At 47.2% G+C, this 21,816-nt stretch overlaps 1 gene segment (V, D, J or C); it reads right to left on the bottom strand.

The window, feature by feature from the left end:
• Nucleotides 1-5,698, bottom strand: part of LOC144755687 (immunoglobulin alpha-2 heavy chain-like) — a 1,801,746-nt gene extending 1,796,048 nt beyond the window's left edge. The window contains 2 exon segments of the C gene segment in view: nucleotides 5,180-5,500; nucleotides 5,595-5,698. Coding sequence covers nucleotides 5,180-5,500; nucleotides 5,595-5,631 — 358 coding nt within the window.
• Between the last annotated feature and the right edge of the window lie 16,118 nt (nucleotides 5,699-21,816).

Raw genomic sequence — 21,816 nt, 5'->3', positions numbered from 1 at the left:
GCAAGGGACTCAACGTATGAGCATACCCTGCCAACTTATGGCGAACAAAGCGGTACAAAAGGTGGTGGTGATGGACGGAGCATCTGAACCAATCAAACACTCACACCCAGTCAACAGATCTGGGTTTAATCCATCACAGTTCTTTAGCCCACTCTGCCACCCCAGGTCAGACGTGGCCATATGCAAATCAGTCTGACCCTGTGCCTCATAGGAACAGTCTAGCCCGAACTGCCAAGCCATGCCTTCCCTGGACCGGAATCTAGCTTCCTAGTACCGGTTTCTGGCATTCCAGCCGTCTTCAGCCAGGCTTGCTTGAATCCAGTGGCAAAGTGAGCAAGGGACTCAACGTCTGAGCATCCGGTCCAGGAAAGACATGGCTTGGCAGTTCGGGCTGGACTGTTCCCATGAGGCACAGGGTCATGGCTGATTTGCATATGGCCATGTCTGAACTGGGGTGGTGTGGCATCGCAAAAAAACGATGGATTTAGGCCCAGATCTCTGTACTGGGGTGAATGTATGACATTTTTCTGCATTCTGTCCATCAACTGTTGTTTTGCATTTGTCACCTCGAGTGGGATGGGTATGCTCAGACGTGAGTCCCATGCTCTCCACACCACTGGAGTCAAGCTATCCTGGCTGAAGACGGCTGACAGCCAGAAACCGGTCCTACAATGCTTGATTCCGGTCCAGGAAAGACATGGCTTGGCAGTTCCGGCTAGACTGTTGATGAAAAAGGGTTCAGGCAGATCAGGTTGATTACCCCTTTTCTAGGTATGCCCGGCGTTAGCCGCTTCTCACCCAACTAACGATTACCAAATAAAGAGGCAGGCGCTGGAGACTGGAAGGCAGGAAACAGGAGTTTATTTCCGACGGAACAGAACACGTCAAATCAGACAACAGGGTATCTTCTCGAGGTGCTCTGACAAGTTTCTTTACGGCTCCGTCTTTTATACACAGGTTTATGATGCACAAACATTCCTTATTGCAATAAAAACACTCTGAAGTACGAAAGGCATGTTTGGAATCCCAGCTTCAGGCCTATTCCCATACCGGTCGCTCTGATGTCGTTTCCCCTCCCAAATGTAACATGTGATTGTAATCTACAGCCGGACATTCCGACAGGACACGAGAGCAAAAGGGGGGGGTGGTCAGATCTGAAGTTGGGCAGGCGATAAGATCACGTTTTGCTATGTGGGGCCGGGGGGGGTACATCCACGAGACCTAGGTTTATGACATGGGGCTGGGTCGAGAGGCCAGGTGTAGCCGGGGGGGAGTGTCATCAGAAGAGAGGAAGGGTGTTCCTGGGAGGAAAGCAGGGGTGTTGGTCGGATCTAGGGGTGTGAAGGTCTTAATTAATCACCGCTCCTCTAGTGTGAGGCGAGGTCCTATTGTAGGGAGCAATAAACTGCATCTGTTGAACTAGGTGATGGCCTGGGATAAGGCCGGGCAATCGGGCAGGGAGGAAGAGGTTACCAAAAGGGCCTGCTCTATGAATGAGATGAAAAGGGTGTGGGGGGTTCAGCACGGGATGTGGCTCGGAAGCAGGGCCGCGCTGGAGGTGCGTTTTAGGGCCCAAGTAGGAGAGGCCGGGGGCTGTCGGGGCGCGGGGGAGAGAGAGAAAGAGAGATGTAGGCTATTGGCAGTGATCAGAGAGGCAATGGCACACAAAATGGCTGCTATCTATGTTCGTGATGGGGCCTAAAACGGGGCAAGATGGCGGGGCCACTGTGCCGTGACTTTCGCTTTAACTTCAACAGTGGTGAGGGTGAACACAAATGAACGCCGCTCATGTACATATACATTTTCATTTTCCACACTGTTTCCATCAGGCGCAGAGTCAAGGCTGATTTGCATATGGCCATGTCTGAACTGGGGTGGTGTGGAGTGCAAAAAAACGATGGATTTAGGCCCAGATCTCTGTACTGGGGTGAATGCATGACATTGTTCTGCATTCTGTCCATCAACTGTTGTTTTGCATTTGTCACACCGAGTGGGATGGGTATGTTCAGACGTGAGTCCCATGCTCTCCACACCACTGGAGTCAAGCTATCCTGGCTGAAGATGGCTGATAGCCAGAAACCGGTCCTAGGATGCTTGATTACGGTCCAGGAAAGACATGGCTTGGCAGTTCGGGCTGGACTGTTCCCATGAGGCACAGGGTCAAGGCTGATTTGCATATGGCCATGTCTGAACTGGGGTGGTGTGGAGTGCAAAATAAAGATGGATTTAGGCCCAGATCTCTGTACTGGGGTGAATGTATGACATTGTTCTGCATTCTGTCCATCAACCGTTGTTTTGCATTTGTCACCCCGAGTGGTATGGGTATGCTCAGACGTGAGTCTCATTCTCTCCACACCACTGGAGTCAAGCTATCCTGGCTGAGGACGGCTGATAGCCAGAAACCGGTCCTAGGATGCTTGATTCAGGTCCAGGAAAGACATGGCTTGGCAGTTCGGGCTGGACTGTTCCCATGAGGCACAAGGTCAAGGCTGATTTGCATATGGCCATGTCTGAACTGGGGTGGTGTGGAGTGCAAAAAAAAGATGGATTTAGGCCCAGATCTCTGTACTGGGGTGAATGTATGACATTGTTCTGCATTCTGTCCATCAACCGTTGTTTTGCATTTGTCACCCCGAGTGGGATGGGTATGCTCAGACGTGAGTCCCATTCTCTCCACACCACTGGAGTCAAGCTATCCTGGCTAAAGACAGCTGATAGCCAGAAACCGGTCCTAGGATGCTTGATTCCGGTCCAGACATGGCTTGGCAGTTCGGGCTGGACTGTTTCCATGAAGCACATGGTCAGGGCTGATTTGCATATGGCCATGTCTGAACTGGGGTGGTGTGGAGTGCAAAAAAACGATGGATTTATGCCCAGATCGCTGTACTGGGGTGAATGTATGACATTGTTCTGCATTCTGTCCATCAACTGCTGTTTTGCCTTTAAAATGACAGCAGGCCCTCAGCAGTGTACACAAGCAAGTGCAGGAAATACGCTGGACCTCTAAACTTCCATGCCCTATTGTATACTAGGGATTTATAGATAGTTTGATCCCCCGAGCCCTATTATATACTAGGGACTTACTGGGTCTGTCAGTACCCATTGTGAATATTTACTTTTAAAGACAGGCTGCAAGGTACGGCTGCCTTTGGAAGGACAGCAAGCTCACAGCAGTGCACACATACAAATGCAGAAAATCTGCTAGGCCTCTAAATCGCAATGCCCTATTATAAACTATGGACTAATAGGTATATTGCACTCCCTGACCCTATTATCTATTAGGGATTTACAGGGTCTGTCATTGCCAATTGTAAGTGTACCCTATTACATATACCTTTATAAACATAGCACTGGCCCTGGGCCTGGTTAGCAGAGCCCAAGGTACAGTCAGAGTCCGTTACCACCAGTGTCGTTGGGCACAACATGGGGGGTTGGGGGGTGACAAGGCACAAATGCACAAATATGAGTTTCTAACACAATTTTACTACTTTCTTAATGGTCCGGACATTTTTTGATTAGCCAGTACGCTGAAGGTATCTCAAATTGGATTATAAGCAACTGTACACCAAATCTGGCCGACACAAATGTACCACTAACTGTCCATCCTCTTTGAATATAATTTTGCAATATTCTTTAAAATATTTTTTCTTAGAAACCTCAAGATATCATTTAACTGTTAAATGAAGTCCAGTACCTGGAGTTTAGTCCTATGTGATGAGTATCATCGCTTAAAACGATCCCACTGCAAAAATTATTATAAAGAAGGACATTGGCTTGGGAGACCCTTAATTTAACCATTTCTGTTGACTTTTTAAGTATAACCCCGCTTGTCAAATGTTGTGGTCCAAAATGTACTTAAACATTTATTATATGCATCATTTGCCAGTCGCTACTTAAAATGTGTTTAAGGGACTACGGGACCCCAAAACCTTTTCAAAGTAATTAATATTATTTTAAAGCACATTTCAAACGTATTACCTGCATCTGTTATTATTTCAATGTTAGTTAATTGTAACTTGGCCAAAGTGAATTTGACCTTTACAAGGTTGAACGTTCACCCTGCCCTCTTGTCAAATGTAAGCACTATGTAAGCCATGGTTTTTGGTCTCCACGCTATCAGTTTGTAAATCCACCTGCACTACATAATCTTCTCTGCCGGTGCAAGCCGTCTCAACTAGTAAGCACCCTCCCACTAAACCCACATATAGTTAACTTTTCTGTAAAGCCTACTTTAAACTCAAGTTAGAAGTACTCAGTAAAATGCACAATACACCCAACAACATCCACTCTTCAGGTCCCTTCCCCATTTACTGCCATATACTGCAAACCCCACTGTAGGCGCAAATTCAGGGTCAGCACCGCCACGTATCATATACTCTAAGCCCTTGAATAATCGCCTTCTGGAACCAAGCCAATTAGCTTTCAGATACTCTAAACAAAATAGCTGCATCCTCCCCATTCACTGACATGTATTGCAAATCATATAATAGCTTCTATGTTGACCCGGCCACTTTCACGGTTATATACTGACCACCATACCATTGCAACCCAAAAACCAAAATCCCAAAACTAACCAATTCGATAAACCCTCAAATACTCTCCCTCAGAGCCGTCCTACCTCATTATCAATGACAGACCGAAGCGCATTATGTGGATTTATGTTGTCGTGTTGTTATTAAAAGTTGCGCTGTGTGTTTTCTTTTATGGAATGTTAATGCTCTGAATAAAAAGGATGGATTGACACACCTCATCACCCCCCTCTGCAGTATTTCCACAAAGGACTGCAACCCAGAGTCGAGTCACCAGCAGCGAACATGTTAACTTTAATGATTCCATCCAAAGTCTGAGAACAGTTTTTACATTCTGAAGACAATGTCACATTCATTTTGGGAATCGGATTCTCAGCCAAATGTCAGTCTATATCGCCCAGTGAGTGCCACAAGCACAGACACAATCTGCCCTTGTCTTGGCTGAGGAGGGAGATGTGCTTGACATGCGTTGAGAGGGCGGGTCCCCTTGACTACAGTGGACAGGAGCTACTGTGTGAGTGGATCAGATGACGGGGATTTTCTTCTTTTCAGAAAGTATTTATAAGAACGTCACGCTTGTGAACGGAGAGGAAACAGCAGACACATTTTGGTATTTTGTTTTTGTACAGCGAGTAACCTTTTTCTCCAGCTGTGTGAGCTGGCTCTTCGGGCACAGTAGTAGGTGCCAGTGTCTTCCGTTCTCAGGCTGCTCATCTGTAAATAGACTTTGCTGCTGGGATCATCTCGGGAAATGGTGAACCGGCCCTTCACAGAGTCTGCGTAGTATGTGGAAGTAGAACCGGTGTGAATGAAGGCGAGCCACTCCAGCCCTTTCCCAGGGGGCTGCCGGACCCAGCTGAAAGGGTGACTCCCAAAGCTGAACCCGGAGCCCTGGCAGGTCAGTGTATGAGACTCTCCGGGCTTCTTGACCCCTTCCCCAGACTGGGTCAGGACCACATCGGCACCGACGCCTGAGGAAATAAAGCAACAGGCATTTAACACAAATCACGTTCATTGTGCAAAACACACAGAGGCATTTTCTGTGAAATCAACAAAAAAACTCACTATTGGCCATAATGAAAAGGATTACTAATGTCCGCATAGTGATGACTGACCGAGCTAATGCTGTCCTCTAATAATAGTAAAAGCAGCAGCAAGATAAAATGCGGTATGTCACAACCAAACCACTAGTTAAGTAGATTCTCAGCGAAAACTTTGCATTGAATTCAGAATTACAAGGAAAGGGAAAACCATAGTCTGATTTATGCAAATATCTCTGAAAGAAATGCATCTCAGGGAGACTGTGGGATGCATCAATTTACAGAAAAAAAGGTTATCTGGGAGCTACCCTTTCTATCAGGAAAAGGATTGGGTCAACAATATAAAAAATCAGAGTTCCTTCTCCTGGGTTCACTATGAATCAGATCTCTTATTATTCATAGGGGTATTAACTAACGGCGCGAGGGGTTGCAGTGTTACATTAGTTACCAAATTTACACTTTGGTGCAAATGGTGCCTAAGAGTATCAACAATGACATGAAACAGTGGTGTTTTGTATAAAAATATTGATCAATCATTTATTATAAAACAGACTAAAAACAAATTAGAATAAATTGCGACATGTACAGGATGCCCAATTTATCACAAGATTTTCAAACACAAACAAAAACATACATCATATTTAAAAGATTGCTATTAAATCACTATACCATCATTTATACAATAAATTTACCGCAGGGGGCATCTTGTATCAGTCTCTGCTCGCATGTTTTTCTCGAGTTACATTTGTTCATGCTATGGGCGGGGCTCAATGCCATCGGAGAAACGCTGCTGGGTTTATTAAAAATCAGACATTGACCGCACATTTCTCGAGCAGTGGCCAGAATGGGTTGAGGAATCAGAATCTCAATGAGTCCTCCAGCAGTATGGCGCACTGTAGACCACAGAGCATGATATATTGTTTTTTTAAATACATTCTGCTAGTCCTTGCAAGACCTACAGACTGAAGTTAAGTGGTATATCAGGTCAGTGATTGAGATTTGCAGATGGACATTTCAGGAAGTAGTGCTGCTGAGCTTTTGGGTCTTGTTCAATGTATAAAGATCAACTTGCGTGCTCAGGGTTTTCCCCAGGACTCCTAAATACACAATAAAGCGACTGTACCACAATCATAATCACACCCAGTGGCTCGATGCTGCCTCCTTCTTCTATTACCTTCTGGTCCTAGACTGCAGACATTTATTCATTTGGGGATTTGTCAGTCTGATCTCTATCAGTCAGGCCACCAGCAGGCCTTCTAGAGAGCAGTATGCTAAACGTCAACTGTTTAGGACTGGCCTTACATTTATTATATGAACACATTGGGTCCTATTCATAAAGCCATGTAAGGTTGTAAGCCTATGCATAAGACATCTCTAAGTGGCTCCATTCTTAAGGATTTCCAACCCATTCATATCTCACTTCGCTTCATTGTAGATATCTGCAAACTGGCTGTCCCCTGGCTCATCTTCTTCCTCTTCTCTAGAACCCAGGCAGGGCGGTGTCTGCAGCGTTCTTTCCTAAGCCCTGCACTATATAACATTTCTATATCCCAATTTGCGCTATTGATTAGATAAAAAGTGTCTTTTAAGCAGATGATAGATGGATCATCATATCAATCTCTATTGCCTTCTCTCATATAACAGCAGGGTTCTGCTCTCGCATGGCATTTATGGCCACGTGGACAAAGCCATCTGTTTTATATTAAACATTGATAAAACTGAGGTCATCACATTCAGAAAACTTTCTAGCTCATAGTCCTCCTTGTGGTGACTCTTAGCACTTGGCACCACCACTTCACCAGCGAACGGAGCAAGGAAATTTGGCTTCATTGTAGACAGCAATCTTTCTATCCCTCGCCAGGTTTTTGGAACAACAGACATCTGTTTTTCCATCAGTAAGATGTTTAACAAAATGTTTATTTTTCTTCTACTATTGTCCCGTTACAAAATAGTGCAGGCACTCATCAAGTCACAAATGGATTATGGTCAATAGATCTCATTCATTTCATAAGGCTTTATTCGGAACTAAAACAATGTCCATAAAAGCACATTAAAAAACATTTCAGACAGTTTCCAGGGTTAAAAAACAGAACAAAGAAATACAGGCAAGGGATTAATAAATAATTAAAAACACATACTTTTCCTTACATTGATTGCTTTAAGGAGGAAGGTAGCCGTATAAAAACAAACATCCCGGTGGTGCAAGTTAAAAAGCAGTTTCATGGAGTCATTAACAGTCCTCACCCCAAACTTTACAAAGATGGGTTTTAGATAAGCTATTCGTAAATACCTATACATTTGGCATAAAAAAAGAAAGTGCATAGTGCTTTGTGCTGACGAATTATCACACGGGCATGGTCCAACCGGGTGACTGTTAAGAGTAGGAAAAGCCACCAAATTGTGGACAATCCCCACTCTCAATCTGGTTAATACAAACCTGTGCGATAATCTAGTCACTTGGGTCAGATATGGTTGATAACCTTCAAATTCACTCAAACCAATATATGAAACACAGGTGGATAGGTTGCCACTCTTACTAATCCGTCTCTCAGAAAGAAGATTCTAAAAAGACTTCTTCATTTCAAGTTTAGATAAATCAGAGGCCCCGTGATTGTCTACTTTAATGTCGAGGCCAAAGATCTCCTGGAAACTATTTTGATTATATTTAATCCATGGGATCTTGAGATAATTATCCATTGAGAGGCAGTCAGTGATAATGGCTCTACATAGAGATGTTTCTTCTTTAATCCAAATGGATCGCCACAACATAAGGGGTCTAAGGAGAATCAAATCGGTAAGATGGTGAATACCAAGTTCTCTATGTACTATTTCATTAGAGGCAGAATTAGGTAGACACAATAGTCTTTTTAAAAAGATGTTCTCCTCCACTTGTAAACTGCCTGCAGGGGCAAAGCCCCATATCCCTGCACCGTACAGTGCGGTCGAGAGACACCTAGACTGGAATATTTTAAGCATATCCCTAACCCGCCTATCCCCTAGTTTAGTGGCCATTGTAAACACTCCATGGGCGCTCTTCGCCATCTTGGCCCTCACATTTTTATACTCGCTTTTCCAGCTGTTATTATTAGTAAATGTGATACCCAGATATGAAAAGTTTCCAGTTTTTTTGATTTTTTCCCCATCGATAAAGTAAGAGGATACCTTTCCCTTACGCCCCTTCCCACATTCCATAATATAGGTCTTTGATTTATTAATCACGAGCTTTCTTCCTTTTATAAACTGTGAAAACCCATCTATTAGGCGTTGAAGGCCTATCGGGGTACGGGACAGTAAAACAGCGTCGTCCGCGTAAAGTAATACCGGGACGCTGATATCGCTAACTTTAGGGGCATCTGCTGCAATGGTTTTTAGGACGGAATCCACTTCATTAATGAAAAGGGTGAAGAGCAAGGGAGCAAGAACGCACCCTTGTCTGATACCCCGTCCAATCCTAAACTTAGTAGTACACTCACCATTGGTACCGTATCATACACTAGTACGTAATTTAGACTAAAGACAAGCTAAAAAATAAACGATACCTTCCGGTGCCCCCATTTCCAGCAGCTTGGCCCACAGAATAGCATGGTCCACCAAATCGAAGGCACTACTCAAATCTGCAAAGCAGAGATAGATAGTGCCCGACTTGGCCTGTGTATACTTTCCAGTCAACAGTTCAAGGTTTAAGCACTGTTCGATCGTCCCCCGCCCCCTTCTAAAACCATATTGACATTCTGCCAGGATACTATTGGCCTCAACCCATTCCTCCAACCTGGCCAGAAGCACCCTACTCATAACTTTTACAGAAGAATCTAATAGGGAGATCGGGCGGTAGTTCTTCACATCACTCCGGTCTCCTTTTTTATAAATTGGGATAATGATCGATTCTTCCCAGGTAGGGGGCATCACATTACAAACTGCTGCATTAAAAGTTTTGACTAAAATAGGGCCCCATAATTCTGGAACTAGTTTGTAAATATCTATAGGCACCCCGTCCGGGCCCTGTGCCTTCCCCCCTTTGCTCGCCCTAATACTATCTAGGACTTCCGTAACAGTAATGTCCAGGGGGACAATGGGCCAATGCTCTACTTCTTGCCCCGTAGCTTTATCCGTATCAAAGATATTAGAAAAATGAGAGACCCATGTTTCTCTGTTAACCTTCGATGTTAATTCAGGGACCTTCTCATCTTTAAGGAACGGACTGTTCACTGTGGCCCAAAACAGGGTTCAGTTATTGGTTTCAGCTGCCTGGGCCAAATTATCCCAGGCCTCTTGCTGAAGTTCCAGTTTCCTTTTATTTAATGTGGCCCTATAACTGACTCTAAGGTTGAAAACCAAGGGTCAATTGATCTATTTTGGTATGTCATCTTGTTTCATTGTCAAAATATAGTTGAAAAACCTGCTGCTGACCTAATTCTCAACCTTCTGCTCTACTCATACATATCTCCTCACTTTGAAGACCGACTCTAGTTATCAGTGCCCAAACACTCATGTTCAAAGCCCTACACTTTAGTTTCCATGTCTTGAATAATGAAGGTCCTACTTACTTGAGAACGAAATGTGTTGCTTACCATCCTTAGCTCAAGTTAAGATATTCAAGTCTCGTTTTGGTTATTATAGTAAGGGCAAACCACTGTAGAAATGGCAGCCGTTTTTGACATTTTTGGCAACTAGATACTGCAATTACCCTCCACTATCCATATGCCAGGCTTCTTATATTCCTAAGGTAAGATTAAACATCAAAACATGGCTCTTCCAGCAGACTTAACTTCTCCGTCTGTGATGGCTTTTAGTTGCAGAGCCAGGATCCCTAATTTAGGGTAACAATTACACTATATAAATATATATTTACATAACATAACAAGGATTTTCATAGTAATGGAGCATGAAGAGGGGAGAGTTCATGGCACAATCCATGCCCAGTTTTAAGTGTGGGAAGTGAAGTGTACAGTAGACTGATTTCTTGGCAGCGCTCAGAGTGATTAAGTCCTTCTGATTGAGGCTCACCCTGCGGATGATGTTAGGCCTTTAGTGGCCCCCATCATACAAGGATATGTACTTCTTGGAGTTGAGTGGCCAGAGAATCCAGCCCAAAGAGGGTGATAAACTCCATCCAAGGCCAAAAACAGTTGCAAGACAGATAACTGTAATGGAACACTGGAAAAACTTTGAAGAAAGAGTTGAAGAGGACATGAAACTGTTGAAAGGTAAACAGGTGGGTTCTGTACAGTGCACGCAGAGAAAACAACATGGCAGCAGGTTTAGGAACCTGAGAGGGTGTGTCCATCTCTGGGTAGGCTGTGAAGGCGTTGGGGTGTAAGTTGGCTCTCTGGTCTTATGGCGAGTGCTACAGACCCTGGCAGCACTTCCCTGCAACTTCCTCTGACAACTGCTGCAGAATTCTCAGGGGCTGCCACAATGGGGCCTCATGTTCCAGCGAAATCTAGTGACTGCTGTAGTCTGTTCCCAGTGGGCTCTGGTTAAACAAACAAGTGGTTCTGTTGGGTAGACCAAATTCCTTTGAGGATGCTAATCTATGCAAACAAAACAACAATGAAAGCTCTCTGATACATACGCACAACTGAGAAATCAATACTAGAGTGCAGAAAACAAATGATATAGCATGGTGCAGAATTCATATATATATTTGGAATTCAATTTAATTTTTGCTGAATTACTTCATTCAGTGTCAAAAACAATTAATACAAACTATGACCATCACATATATATACAGTTAAGTGACAATTAGTGAAAAAGGTGCTCAAGTGCTAAGATATATACACAACAAATAGTACAATTATATACACAATTCGTAAAAAGGCCAACAATTAATTGATCTCCAATGAATCCCGATGTTTTATAGAGGAGTCATGGAGCGTTCTGGACCTAAAATTGGTGTCGACGTTTCGACTCTGACGCGCCCCAGTTGGTGGTCACTGCGGGTCTTAATCAAGACGGGATATAGTCAGTGATAGTATGGTTCAGGGACGATCATTTGCCTGAAGAGTTGCCACACGAATGTTGGCCACATCGTGTGTCTAGGGGGCCGAGTGCAGTTCTGTGAAAGCTCACCCGTCGTGGAGAAGATCAAGATGCTGGTCCGCCGTAACTGGAAGTGAAGTCAGTCAAGCAATCCTGCTGTGTGGGGCTTACTGGGGGTACCTGGTGGGCTAGTTGGCCCCCAGGGACCCTCATGAGGGAAGGGGACTTCATCCCCGAACCAGGAGCGTGCCAGGAGGCGCGCTTGCAGAGTGGTGGAGAAAGGGGGCGTGGCCTGTGTCCACCTTTCAGCGATCCCTCCGTGTGTGGCTTACTGGAGATAAGAGGTAGGCTAGTTGGCCCCTAAGACCCCCAGCAGTGAAGGGGACTTCAATCCCCATTGAAGAGTGCGCCAGGGGCTGTGTTTGCGGAGTGGTGGGCAAAGGAGGCATGGCCTGTTATGAGAACTTCAAAAAGGGGGTGGTGATGGACAGAGTATCGGAGTTAATCAGAACACTCCTACCCAGTCAACAGATCAGGGCTTGATCCATCACCGTTTTTTAGCTCACTGCACCATCCCAGTTCAGAACCTGGCTATATGCAAATTAGTCTGTCCCTGGCCCAGTGCATCATGGGAACAGGGCAGACCAAACTACCAAGCCAATTCTTCACTGGAAAGGAAACAAGCTTCCGGGGACCAGTTTCTGGCATTACAGCCGTCTTCGGCCCGGCTTGCTTGAATCCTGATGGTGCAGTGAGCAAGGGACTCATGTCTGAGCATACCCTTCCACACTCATGGTGGCCAAAATAATTTCAAAAAGGGGGTGGTGATGGACAGAGTATCTGAGTTAATCAGAACACTCCTACCCAGTCAACAGATCAGGGCTTGATCATTCACCGTTTTTTAGCTCACTGCACCATCCCAGTTCAGAACCTGGCTATATGCAAATTAGTCTGTCCCTGGCCCAGTGCATCATGGGAACAGGGCAGACCAAACTACCAAGCCAATTCTTCACTGGAAAGGAAACAAGCTTCCGGGGACCGGTTTCTGGCATTACAGCCGTCTTCGGCCCGGCTTGCTTGAATCCTGATGGTGCAGTGAGCAAGGGACTCATGTCTGAGCATACCCTTCCACACTCATGGTGGCCAAAATAATTTCAAAAAGGGGGTGGTGATGGACAGAGTATCTGAGTTAATCAGAACACTCCTACCCAGTCAACAGATCAGGGCTTGATCCATCACCGTTTTTTAGCTCACTGCACCATCCCAGTTCAGAACCTGGCTATATGCAAATTAGTCTGTCCCTGGCCCAGTGCATCATGGGAACAGGGCAGACCAAACTACCAAGCCAATTCTTCACTGGAAAGGAAACAAGCTTCCGGGGACCGGTTTCTGGCATTATAGCCGTCTTCGGCCCGGCTTGCTTGAATCCTGATGGTGCAGTGAGCAAGGGACTCATGTCTGAGCATACCCTTCCACACTCATGGTGGCCAAAATTATTTCAAAAAGGGGGTGGTGATGGACAGAGTATCTGAGTTAATCAGAACACTCCTACCCAGTCAACAGATCAGGGCTTGATCCATCACCGTTTTTTAGCTCGCTGCACCATCCCAGTTCAGAACCTGGCTATATGCAAATTAGTCTGTCCCTGGCCCAGTGCATCATGGGAACAGGGCAGACCAAACTACCAAGCCAATTCTTCACTGGAAAGGAAACAAGCTTCCGGGGACCGGTTTCTGGCATTACAGCCGTCTTCGGCCCGGCTTGCTTGAATCCTGATGGTGCAGTGAGCAAGGGACTCATGTCTGAGCATACCCTTCCACACTCATGGTGGCCAAAATAATTTCAAAAAGGGGGTGGTGATGGACAGAGTATCTGAGTTAATCAGAACACTCCTACCCAGTCAACAGATAAGGGCTTGATCCATCACCGTTTTTTAGCTCACTGCACCATCCCAGTTCAGAACCTGGCTATATGCAAATTAGTCTGTCCCTGGCCCAGTGCATCATGGGAACAGGGCAGACCAAACCTCCAAGCCAATTCTTCACTGGAAAGGAAACAAGCTTCCGGGGACCGGTTTCTGGCATTACAGCCGTCTTCGGCCCGGCTTGCTTGAATCCTGATGGTGCAGTGAGCAAGGGATTCATGTCTGAGCATACCCTTCCACACTCATGGTGGCCAAAATAATTTCAAAAAGGGGGTGGTGATGGACAGAGTATCTGAGTTATTCAGAACACTCCTACCCAGTCAACAGATCAGGGCTTGATCCATCACCGTTTTTTAGCTCACTGCACCATCCCAGTTCAGAACCTGGCTATATGCAAATTAGTCTGTCCCTGGCCCAGTGCATCATGGGAACAGGGCAGACCAAACTACCAAGCCAATTCTTCACTGGAAAGGAAACAAGCTTCCAGGGACCGGTTTCTGGCATTACAGCCGTCTTCGGCCCGGCTTGCTTGAATCCTGATGGTGCAGTGAGCAAGGGACTCATGTCTGAGCATACCCTTCCACACTCATGGTGGCCAAAATAATTTCAAAAAGGGGGTGGTGATGGACAGAGTATCTGAGTTAATCAGAACACTCCTACCCAGTCAACAGATCAGGGCTTGATCCATCACCGTTTTTTAGCTCACTGCACCATCCCAGTTCAGAACCTGGCTATATGCAAATTAGTCTGTCCCTGGCCCAGTGCATCATGGGAACAGGGCAGACCAAACTACCAAGCCAATTCTTCACTGGAAAGGAAACAAGCTTCCGGGGACCGGTTTCTGGCATTACAGCCGTCTTCGGCCCGGCTTGCTTGAATCCTGATGGTGCAGTGAGCAAGGGACTCATGTCTGAGCATACCCTTCCACACTCATGGTGGCCAAAATAATTTCAAAAAGGGGGTGGTGATGGACAGAGTATCTGAGTTAATCAGAACACTCCTACCCAGTCAACAGATCAGGGCTTGATCCATCACCGTTTTTTAGCTCACTGCACCATCCCAGTTCAGAACCTGGCTATATGCAAATTAGTCTGTCCCTGGCCCAGTGCATCATGGGAACAGGGCAGACCAAACTACCAAGCCAATTCTTCACTGGAAAGGAAACAAGCTTCCGGGGACCGGTTTCTGGCATTACAGCCGTCTTCGACCCGGCTTGCTTGAATCCTGATGGTGCAGCGAGCAAGGGACTCATGTCTGAGCATACCCTTCCACACTCATGGTGGCCAAAATAATTTCAAAAAGGGGGTGGTGATGGACAGAGTATCTGAGTTAATCAGAACACTCCTACCCAGTCAACAGATCAGGGTTTGATCCATCACCGTTTTTAGCTCACTGCACCATCCCAGTTCAGAACCTGGCTATATGCAAATTAGTCTGTCCCTGGCCCAGTGCATCATGGGAACAGGGCAGACCAAACTACCAAGCCAATTCTTCACTGGAAAGGAAACAAGCTTCCGGGGACCGGTTTCTGGCATTACAGCCGTCTTCGGCCCGGCTTGCTTGAATCCTGATGGTGCAGTGAGCAAGGGACTCATGTCTGAGCATACCCTTCCACACTCATGGTGGCCAAAATAATTTCAAAAAGGGGGTGGTGATGGACAGAGTATCTGAGTTAATCAGAACACTCCTACCCAGTCAACAGATCAGGGCTTGATCCATCACCGTTTTTTAGCTCACTGCACCATCCCAGTTCAGAACCTGGCTATATGCAAATTAGTCTGTCCCTGGCCCAGTGCATCATGGGAACAGGGCAGACCAAACTACCAAGCCAATTCTTCACTGGAAAGGAAACAAGCTTCCAGGGACCGGTTTCTGGCATTACAGCCGTCTTCGGCCCGGCTTGCTTGAATCCTGATGGTGCAGTGAGCAAGGGACTCATGTCTGAGCATACCCTTCCACACTCATGGTGGCCAAAATAATTTCAAAAAGGGGGTGGTGATGGACAGAGTATCTGAGTTAATCAGAACACTCCTACCCAGTCAACAGATCAGGGCTTGATCCATCACCGTTTTTTAGCTCACTGCACCATCCCAGTTCAGAACCTGGCTATATGCAAATTAGTCTGTCCCTGGCCCAGTGCATCATGGGAACAGGGCAGACCAAACTACCAAGCCAACTCTTCACTGGAAAGGAAACAAGCTTCCGGGGACCGGTTTCTGGCATTACAGCCGTCTTCGGCCCGGCTTGCTTGAATCCTGATGGTGCAGTGAGCAAGGGATTCATGTCTGAGCATACCCTTCCACACTCATGGTGGCCAAAATAATTTCAAAAAGGGGGTGGTGATGGACAGAGTATCTGAGTTAATCAGAACACTCCTACCCAGTCAACAGATCAGGGCTTGATCCATCACCGTTTTTTAGCTCACTGCACCATCCCAGTTCAGAACCTGGCTATATGCAAATTAGTCTGTCCCTGGCCCAGTGCATCATGGGAACAGGGCAGACCAAACTACCAAGCCAATTCTTCACTGGAAAGGAAACAAGCTTCCGGGGACCGGTTTCTGGCATTACAGCCATCTTCGGCCCGGCTTGCTTGAATCCTGATGGTGCAGTGAGCAAGGGACTCATGTCTGAGCATACCCTTCCACACTCATGGTGGCCAAAATAATTTCAAAAAGGGGGTGGTGATGGACAGAGTATCTGAGTTAATCAGAACACTCCTACCCAGTCAACAGATCAGGGCTTGATCCATCACCGTTTTTTAGCTCACTGCACCATCCCAGTTCAGAACCTGGCTATATGCAAATTAGTCTGTCCCTGGCCCAGTGCATCATGGGAACAGGGCAGACCAAACTACCAAGCCAATTCTTCACTGGAAAGGAAACAAGCTTCCGGGGACCGGTTTCTGGCATTACAGCTGTCTTCGGCCCGGCTTGCTTGAATCCTGATGGTGCAGTGAGCAAGGGACTCATGTCTGAGCATACCCTTCCACACTCATGGTGGCCAAAATAATTTCAAAAAGGGGGTGGTGATGGACAGAGTATCTGAGTTAATCAGAACACTCCTACCCAGTCAACAGATCAGGGCTTGATCCATCACCGTTTTTTAGCTCACTGCACCATCCCAGTTCAGAACCTGGCTATATGCAAATTAGTCTGTCCCTGGCCCAGTGCATCATGGGAACAGGGCAGACCAAACTACCAAGCCAATTCTTCACTGGAAAGGAAACAAGCTTCCGGGGACCGGTTTCTGGCATTACAGCCGTCTTCGGCCCGGCTTGCTTGAATCCTGATGGTGCAGTGAGCAAGGGACTCATGTCTGAGCATACCCTTCCACACTCATGGTGGCCAAAATAATTTCAAAAAGGGGGTGGTGATGGACAGAGTATCTGAGTTAATCAGAACACTCCTACCCAGTCAACAGATCAGGGTTTGATCCATCACCGTTTTTAGCTCACTGCACCATCCCAGTTCAGAACCTGGCTATATGCAAATTAGTCTGTCCCTGGCCCAGTGCATCATGGGAACAGGGCAGACCAAACTACCAAGCCAATTCTTCACTGGAAAGGAAACAAGCTTCCGGGGACCGGTTTCTGGCATTACAGCCGTCTTCGGCCCGGCTTGCTTGAATCCTGATGGTGCAGTGAGCAAGGGACTCATGTCTGAGCATACCCTTCCACACTCATGGTGGCCAAAATAATTTCAAAAAGGGGGTGGTGATGGACAGAGTATCTGAGTTAATCAGAACACTCCTACCCAGTCAACAGATCAGGGCTTGATCCATCACCGTTTTTTAGCTCACTGCACCATCCCAGTTCAGAACCTGGCTATATGCAAATTAGTCTGTCCCTGGCCCAGTGCATCATGGGAACAGGGCAGACCAAACTACCAAGCCAATTCTTCACTGGAAAGGAAACAAGCTTCCGGGGACCGGTTTCTGGCATTACAGCCGTCTTCGGCCCGGCTTGCTTGAATCCTGATGGTGCAGTGAGCAAGGGACTCATGTCTGAGCATACCCTTCCACACTCATGGTGGCCAAAATAATTTCAAAAAGGGGGTGGTGATGGACAGAGTATCTGAGTTAATCAGAACACTCCTACCCAGTCAAAAGACACATGATGCCTAAAACATTCATAGGAGCAAGGAAAAACCACACAATTGCGCAAAACCTTAAATAAGCCACCACTTGTGGCAGTCCCTAGGCCACTGGCCTTGTTGGGGCTAGGACGCCCTGTAGTCCAAAAGTCAGGGGTCTAAACGGTGCAGGTGCCCACTACTTGCTGGGCACCTGTGGACAATCACAAGCGCCTAAACGGTGCAGCTGCCCACTAATTGCTGGGCAGCTGGGAAACAAACTGTGACAGGGTCCTCACTGACCCTTGGGCGCAAACTGCGCCCACTGCTGGAGCCACACAGGCTCTGAAAACACTTGTACACGCGTAGGAGCCACACAGGCTCTGAAAACCCTCTACACGCGTTGGAGCCACACAGGCTCTGAAAACACTCTGCACGCGATGGAGCCACACAGGCTCTGTCATAACACGTGCCCATCGTTGGAATCCCCCCTCTGGGGACTCGTGAACCAAAGACTGGCCCTCGTGCCTCTCAGGGCTCGTAAATCAATATGGCCGGTCGGGAGTCCCTCTCGGGGGACTCGCAATGTTAATGGCCTGGAGCCTCTCTGGGCTCCTTAATCCACCTTCCGGGTCTCTACGGGGCAAATGCCCCCAGGCATCTTGGGAGCCCCGCTCGGGGGCTCGACCACAAGCTATGCCACTGGAGCCCTCGCGCCTTCCCAACAACGAGCGCGAGATCGCGCTACTCGGGGGGCGGACACCGACAATGTGTCCCGGCGCCCCTCCCTTCTCCCCGCTGCCACACACTCACCGGGTCTGGCGGCTGACGTCGGCCCTCTCTCCTCTCTCGTGGGCCGCTGGACTCCTCGGGACAAGGCTCACCACACTCGGGGCAGGCGGCAACCCCCGCGATGTCCCCGCACCGGCAGGACGACTCTTCTCGGCAGCGGCATCTCTCAGCTAGGGACACGGGTGATCCACCAATGGATGCGCAGCTCCGCAGGCGAGCCCCCAGTGACACCGGAACTCAAGCCATTCACAGCGCGGCTTTCCCGATGACGCGGCGGCCCGGGAACCAATCCCAGCGCGGGGTTGCTGAGGGGGCTCACCGCTCTCAAACAATGAGGAAACAGCTGCTTCGATCTTGGTCTCCGCGGCCATTAAACACAGCTCGGGCCGCGGCGGTGAACAAAGGGGCATTACGAGGGGTGGGCACCCTTGCTATTAAAATAAAATAGAGAAGCGAGGTGGGCACTCGCAAAATAATCACATAAACGGGCAAAGTCGCAGGGTAGGCACCTGCCAATCCTCACGCAAAATGCGTGACGGCGACACGCTCGCCCTTCAGCAAAACGCTCTCAAGCGCTACGAGACCAAATAAAGCGCTTCCATCGCGCTGGGGGCACTGGTAGCACCCACAGGCCCCTAGAAATGACCCCTATAGCAAGAAGGGTCCACAGAAGTTCTTCAGGGGATGCAGCAAAGTCCTGGGGGGGATAGGAAGAAGGTCCACAGGATCCCAGGGCAAAGCAAAGTCCCCAATCAGCCTAGGCAAGGCAGAGGGGTCCCCCAGAAGTCCTCCAGGCATCCATCAGGTATCCAGGGGCTGGGCAGGGCCCAGGGATTCCCCTGGGCCCAAGCAGCAACACGCACCTGGCAGATTCAAGTCCAAAAACAAGAACATTTTGGAAGGGGACACAGCCCCTTCTTATACAGAGAAAAGTCTTTGAAGTCTTTGTGCATGCAGTGTGAGAACCAGCTAGAACTGGTTATAGGGAATTCCTTTCAGTATCAGGGACAGAGGTGACAGTCGCCCAGCGGGGAGATGGAGCCAGCATTGTGGCAGGCAGGCACAGCCTCATTTACTCCCAGGTGCTATCTCCTCCCACTTCCTTGGCAGCAGATGCAGCCTTTCATCCACGGGCTGACTCAGACAACCACCTGGGGCTCCCCAGCCCCTATCACCCTCAAACCAGACAGTCAATCCACAGGCAGGCCCAGGCACTCCTGGGCCAGGCTCACCAGCCAATCACACGCCAGCCACAGACTACACAACTATGCCAACTTCTAAAAGTGGCACTTCTAGACTAGACACAATCATGCCGCATACACCATTACGCAGCATTCAATCCCGCGAGTTCGCACATATCAAACTCGACCCTGCACTCCTCACACATCAGGAACTACCATGGGCATACATATTCCCCATTCATTCCTATGGGAGGGCTGGTCACTCACCACACATACACAGAGAGCTCACGCACTTTACACTGTACCACAGTGAAAAAGTGTGCCAAGGCCTAAAATCACCAACACCAGGTCCCAGAGACAGGCTAGGAAAAAGCAAAAAGTTTCGGGGTGAACCTGCCAAAAGGGCCAGGTCCAACAGTGTGCTTCCACGCTTTCTCCCTGGTAACCAGCGCTGCTATGTGGATTCTGCTTTGATTCTATTGTCTTTAGAACTACGCTTCCTGATGTGTATTGCTAGCATATATTGAAATCTAATGACGGCAAATTGTGACCTCTACGCATCATCACGAACAAAGTGATCTTAACGCGACCACGTGATACGTTTTGGCCACCATCTTTAGTTTCCTGCGCGATCCTCATTTTGTGAATGCAGACGATCGGGGATGTTTGCAGTCTACAATTTTGCATTTATAATTCATTTTAATGATGTGAACATACAGGCTGCAGAATAGGAACTATTGAAAACGTTGGTAAGATTGAGGTTCCTTCATTTGATTCTGCACATATTTTCTCTTTGTTGTTGAAACTATTTCCTTCAAGTTACGAGACTGTTTCTTATACCTGCACATTACTTCCTGAAGAAACATTACCTCTTCGTGTACAACGCTACTAAGACACTATACTTCAGTGGATTTTTTTTCTTTTTCCTTCTTTCTTTTTCATAATAGGAAATGGTTATTATATAATATAGTGCAAGACTCTCATATATTAAGAAAAGGGAATAGTGTTTTTTTAATGTGGAATATTATTATACCGATATTTTACCATGCAATTTGAACCTCCTACAAAATGTTTACAAACCAAAGGTGATCCTCCTATTCCTTGGTCTAGGTGGAAGGAGGAATTCTTGACCTACATGAAAGCTATTGATGGTGACAGAATGGGCAATGAGAGAAAGAAAAGTATACTGCTTCGTTGTTTGGGGTCCGAGAGCCAAGCAGTTTTCAGGACTCTACCTGTAGTACCAGGGGAATTGGGTACTTTTGATGAAGCTTTGTTACGAATAGAGAAACGTTTCAAACCCATTGCTAGTATAGCTTTGAACAGATACAAATTTTATACTAGGTCTCAAAGAGAATCTGAATCGTTTGATGATTTCTTAACTGCACTTAGAAGAACTCTGGTTGTTTCTTGTAATTTTGGAGTCATAGGGGACGAAATGTTAAGAGATCAAATAATTATGAATGTTAGAAGTAAAAAAAAACAGGAACAGCTGTGGATTTTAGGTAACCCTGGGCGAAGAACTACACTCCGTTCGCGGAGTTTACGAAGTAGCGGCAACTTCGCACTCTGCGGTGAACGCAAAGATGGTGACTACTCCGCAATCTGCAGTGTAGCGTTGTAGTGTTTCTTTCTCGCGCGCTCAATAGCGTTCTCGCGCGCGCAGCAATAGCGTTCTCGCGCGCGCAGTAATGTCTTACCGTGGTTCTGCGTTCGCTTTCTCAATTTTCTATCCCGGTCGCGTGCGGCACGATGTTTGGAAATCCGGCCGCACAATCCCGCGCGACTGTGCGAACACGATCACGTCATTAGGACGCGCGAGGATCATTGCCGGTAAGATCGCGTTTCCGAACACGCAGAAACTGCAATCTGGCACAGAATATCTCGCGAGCATGTTAAAACCTTATTAAAAATGACCATTTTGCTCTGGAAAACCCCTTAAAGTTGTAATTTGGCTGTATTTTTTTGTGCAAGGAGTTCAAGTTCAAGTTTAAAATTTGTATAGCGCACTATTCACCCAGAGGGTCTCAAGGCGCTTGAGGGAGGGGGGGTACTTTACTTATCGAATATCCAAGTTTTTAGTTGTTTTCTGAAGGAGAGGTGGTTCTGTGTAAGGCGGAGGTGGGTGGGGAGAGAATTCCAGGTCTTGGCCGCTAAGTAGGAGAAGGATCTTCCCCCCATGGTGGATCTTTGGATGCGTGGAATTGCGGCGAGGGCTTGATTGGACGATCAAAGTTGGCGGGTGGGGGTGTAAAAGGACAGGCGCGTGTTGAGGTATTCGGGTCCTAGGTCGTAGAGG

This window comes from Lissotriton helveticus, chromosome 5_1 (genome assembly GCF_964261635.1).
Source record: "Lissotriton helveticus chromosome 5_1, aLisHel1.1, whole genome shotgun sequence".
NCBI classification, from domain to species: domain Eukaryota; kingdom Metazoa; phylum Chordata; class Amphibia; order Caudata; family Salamandridae; genus Lissotriton; species Lissotriton helveticus.
The sequence above is the reverse complement of the archived record's forward strand: the minus strand, read 5'-3'. Positions and strand labels throughout refer to the sequence as shown.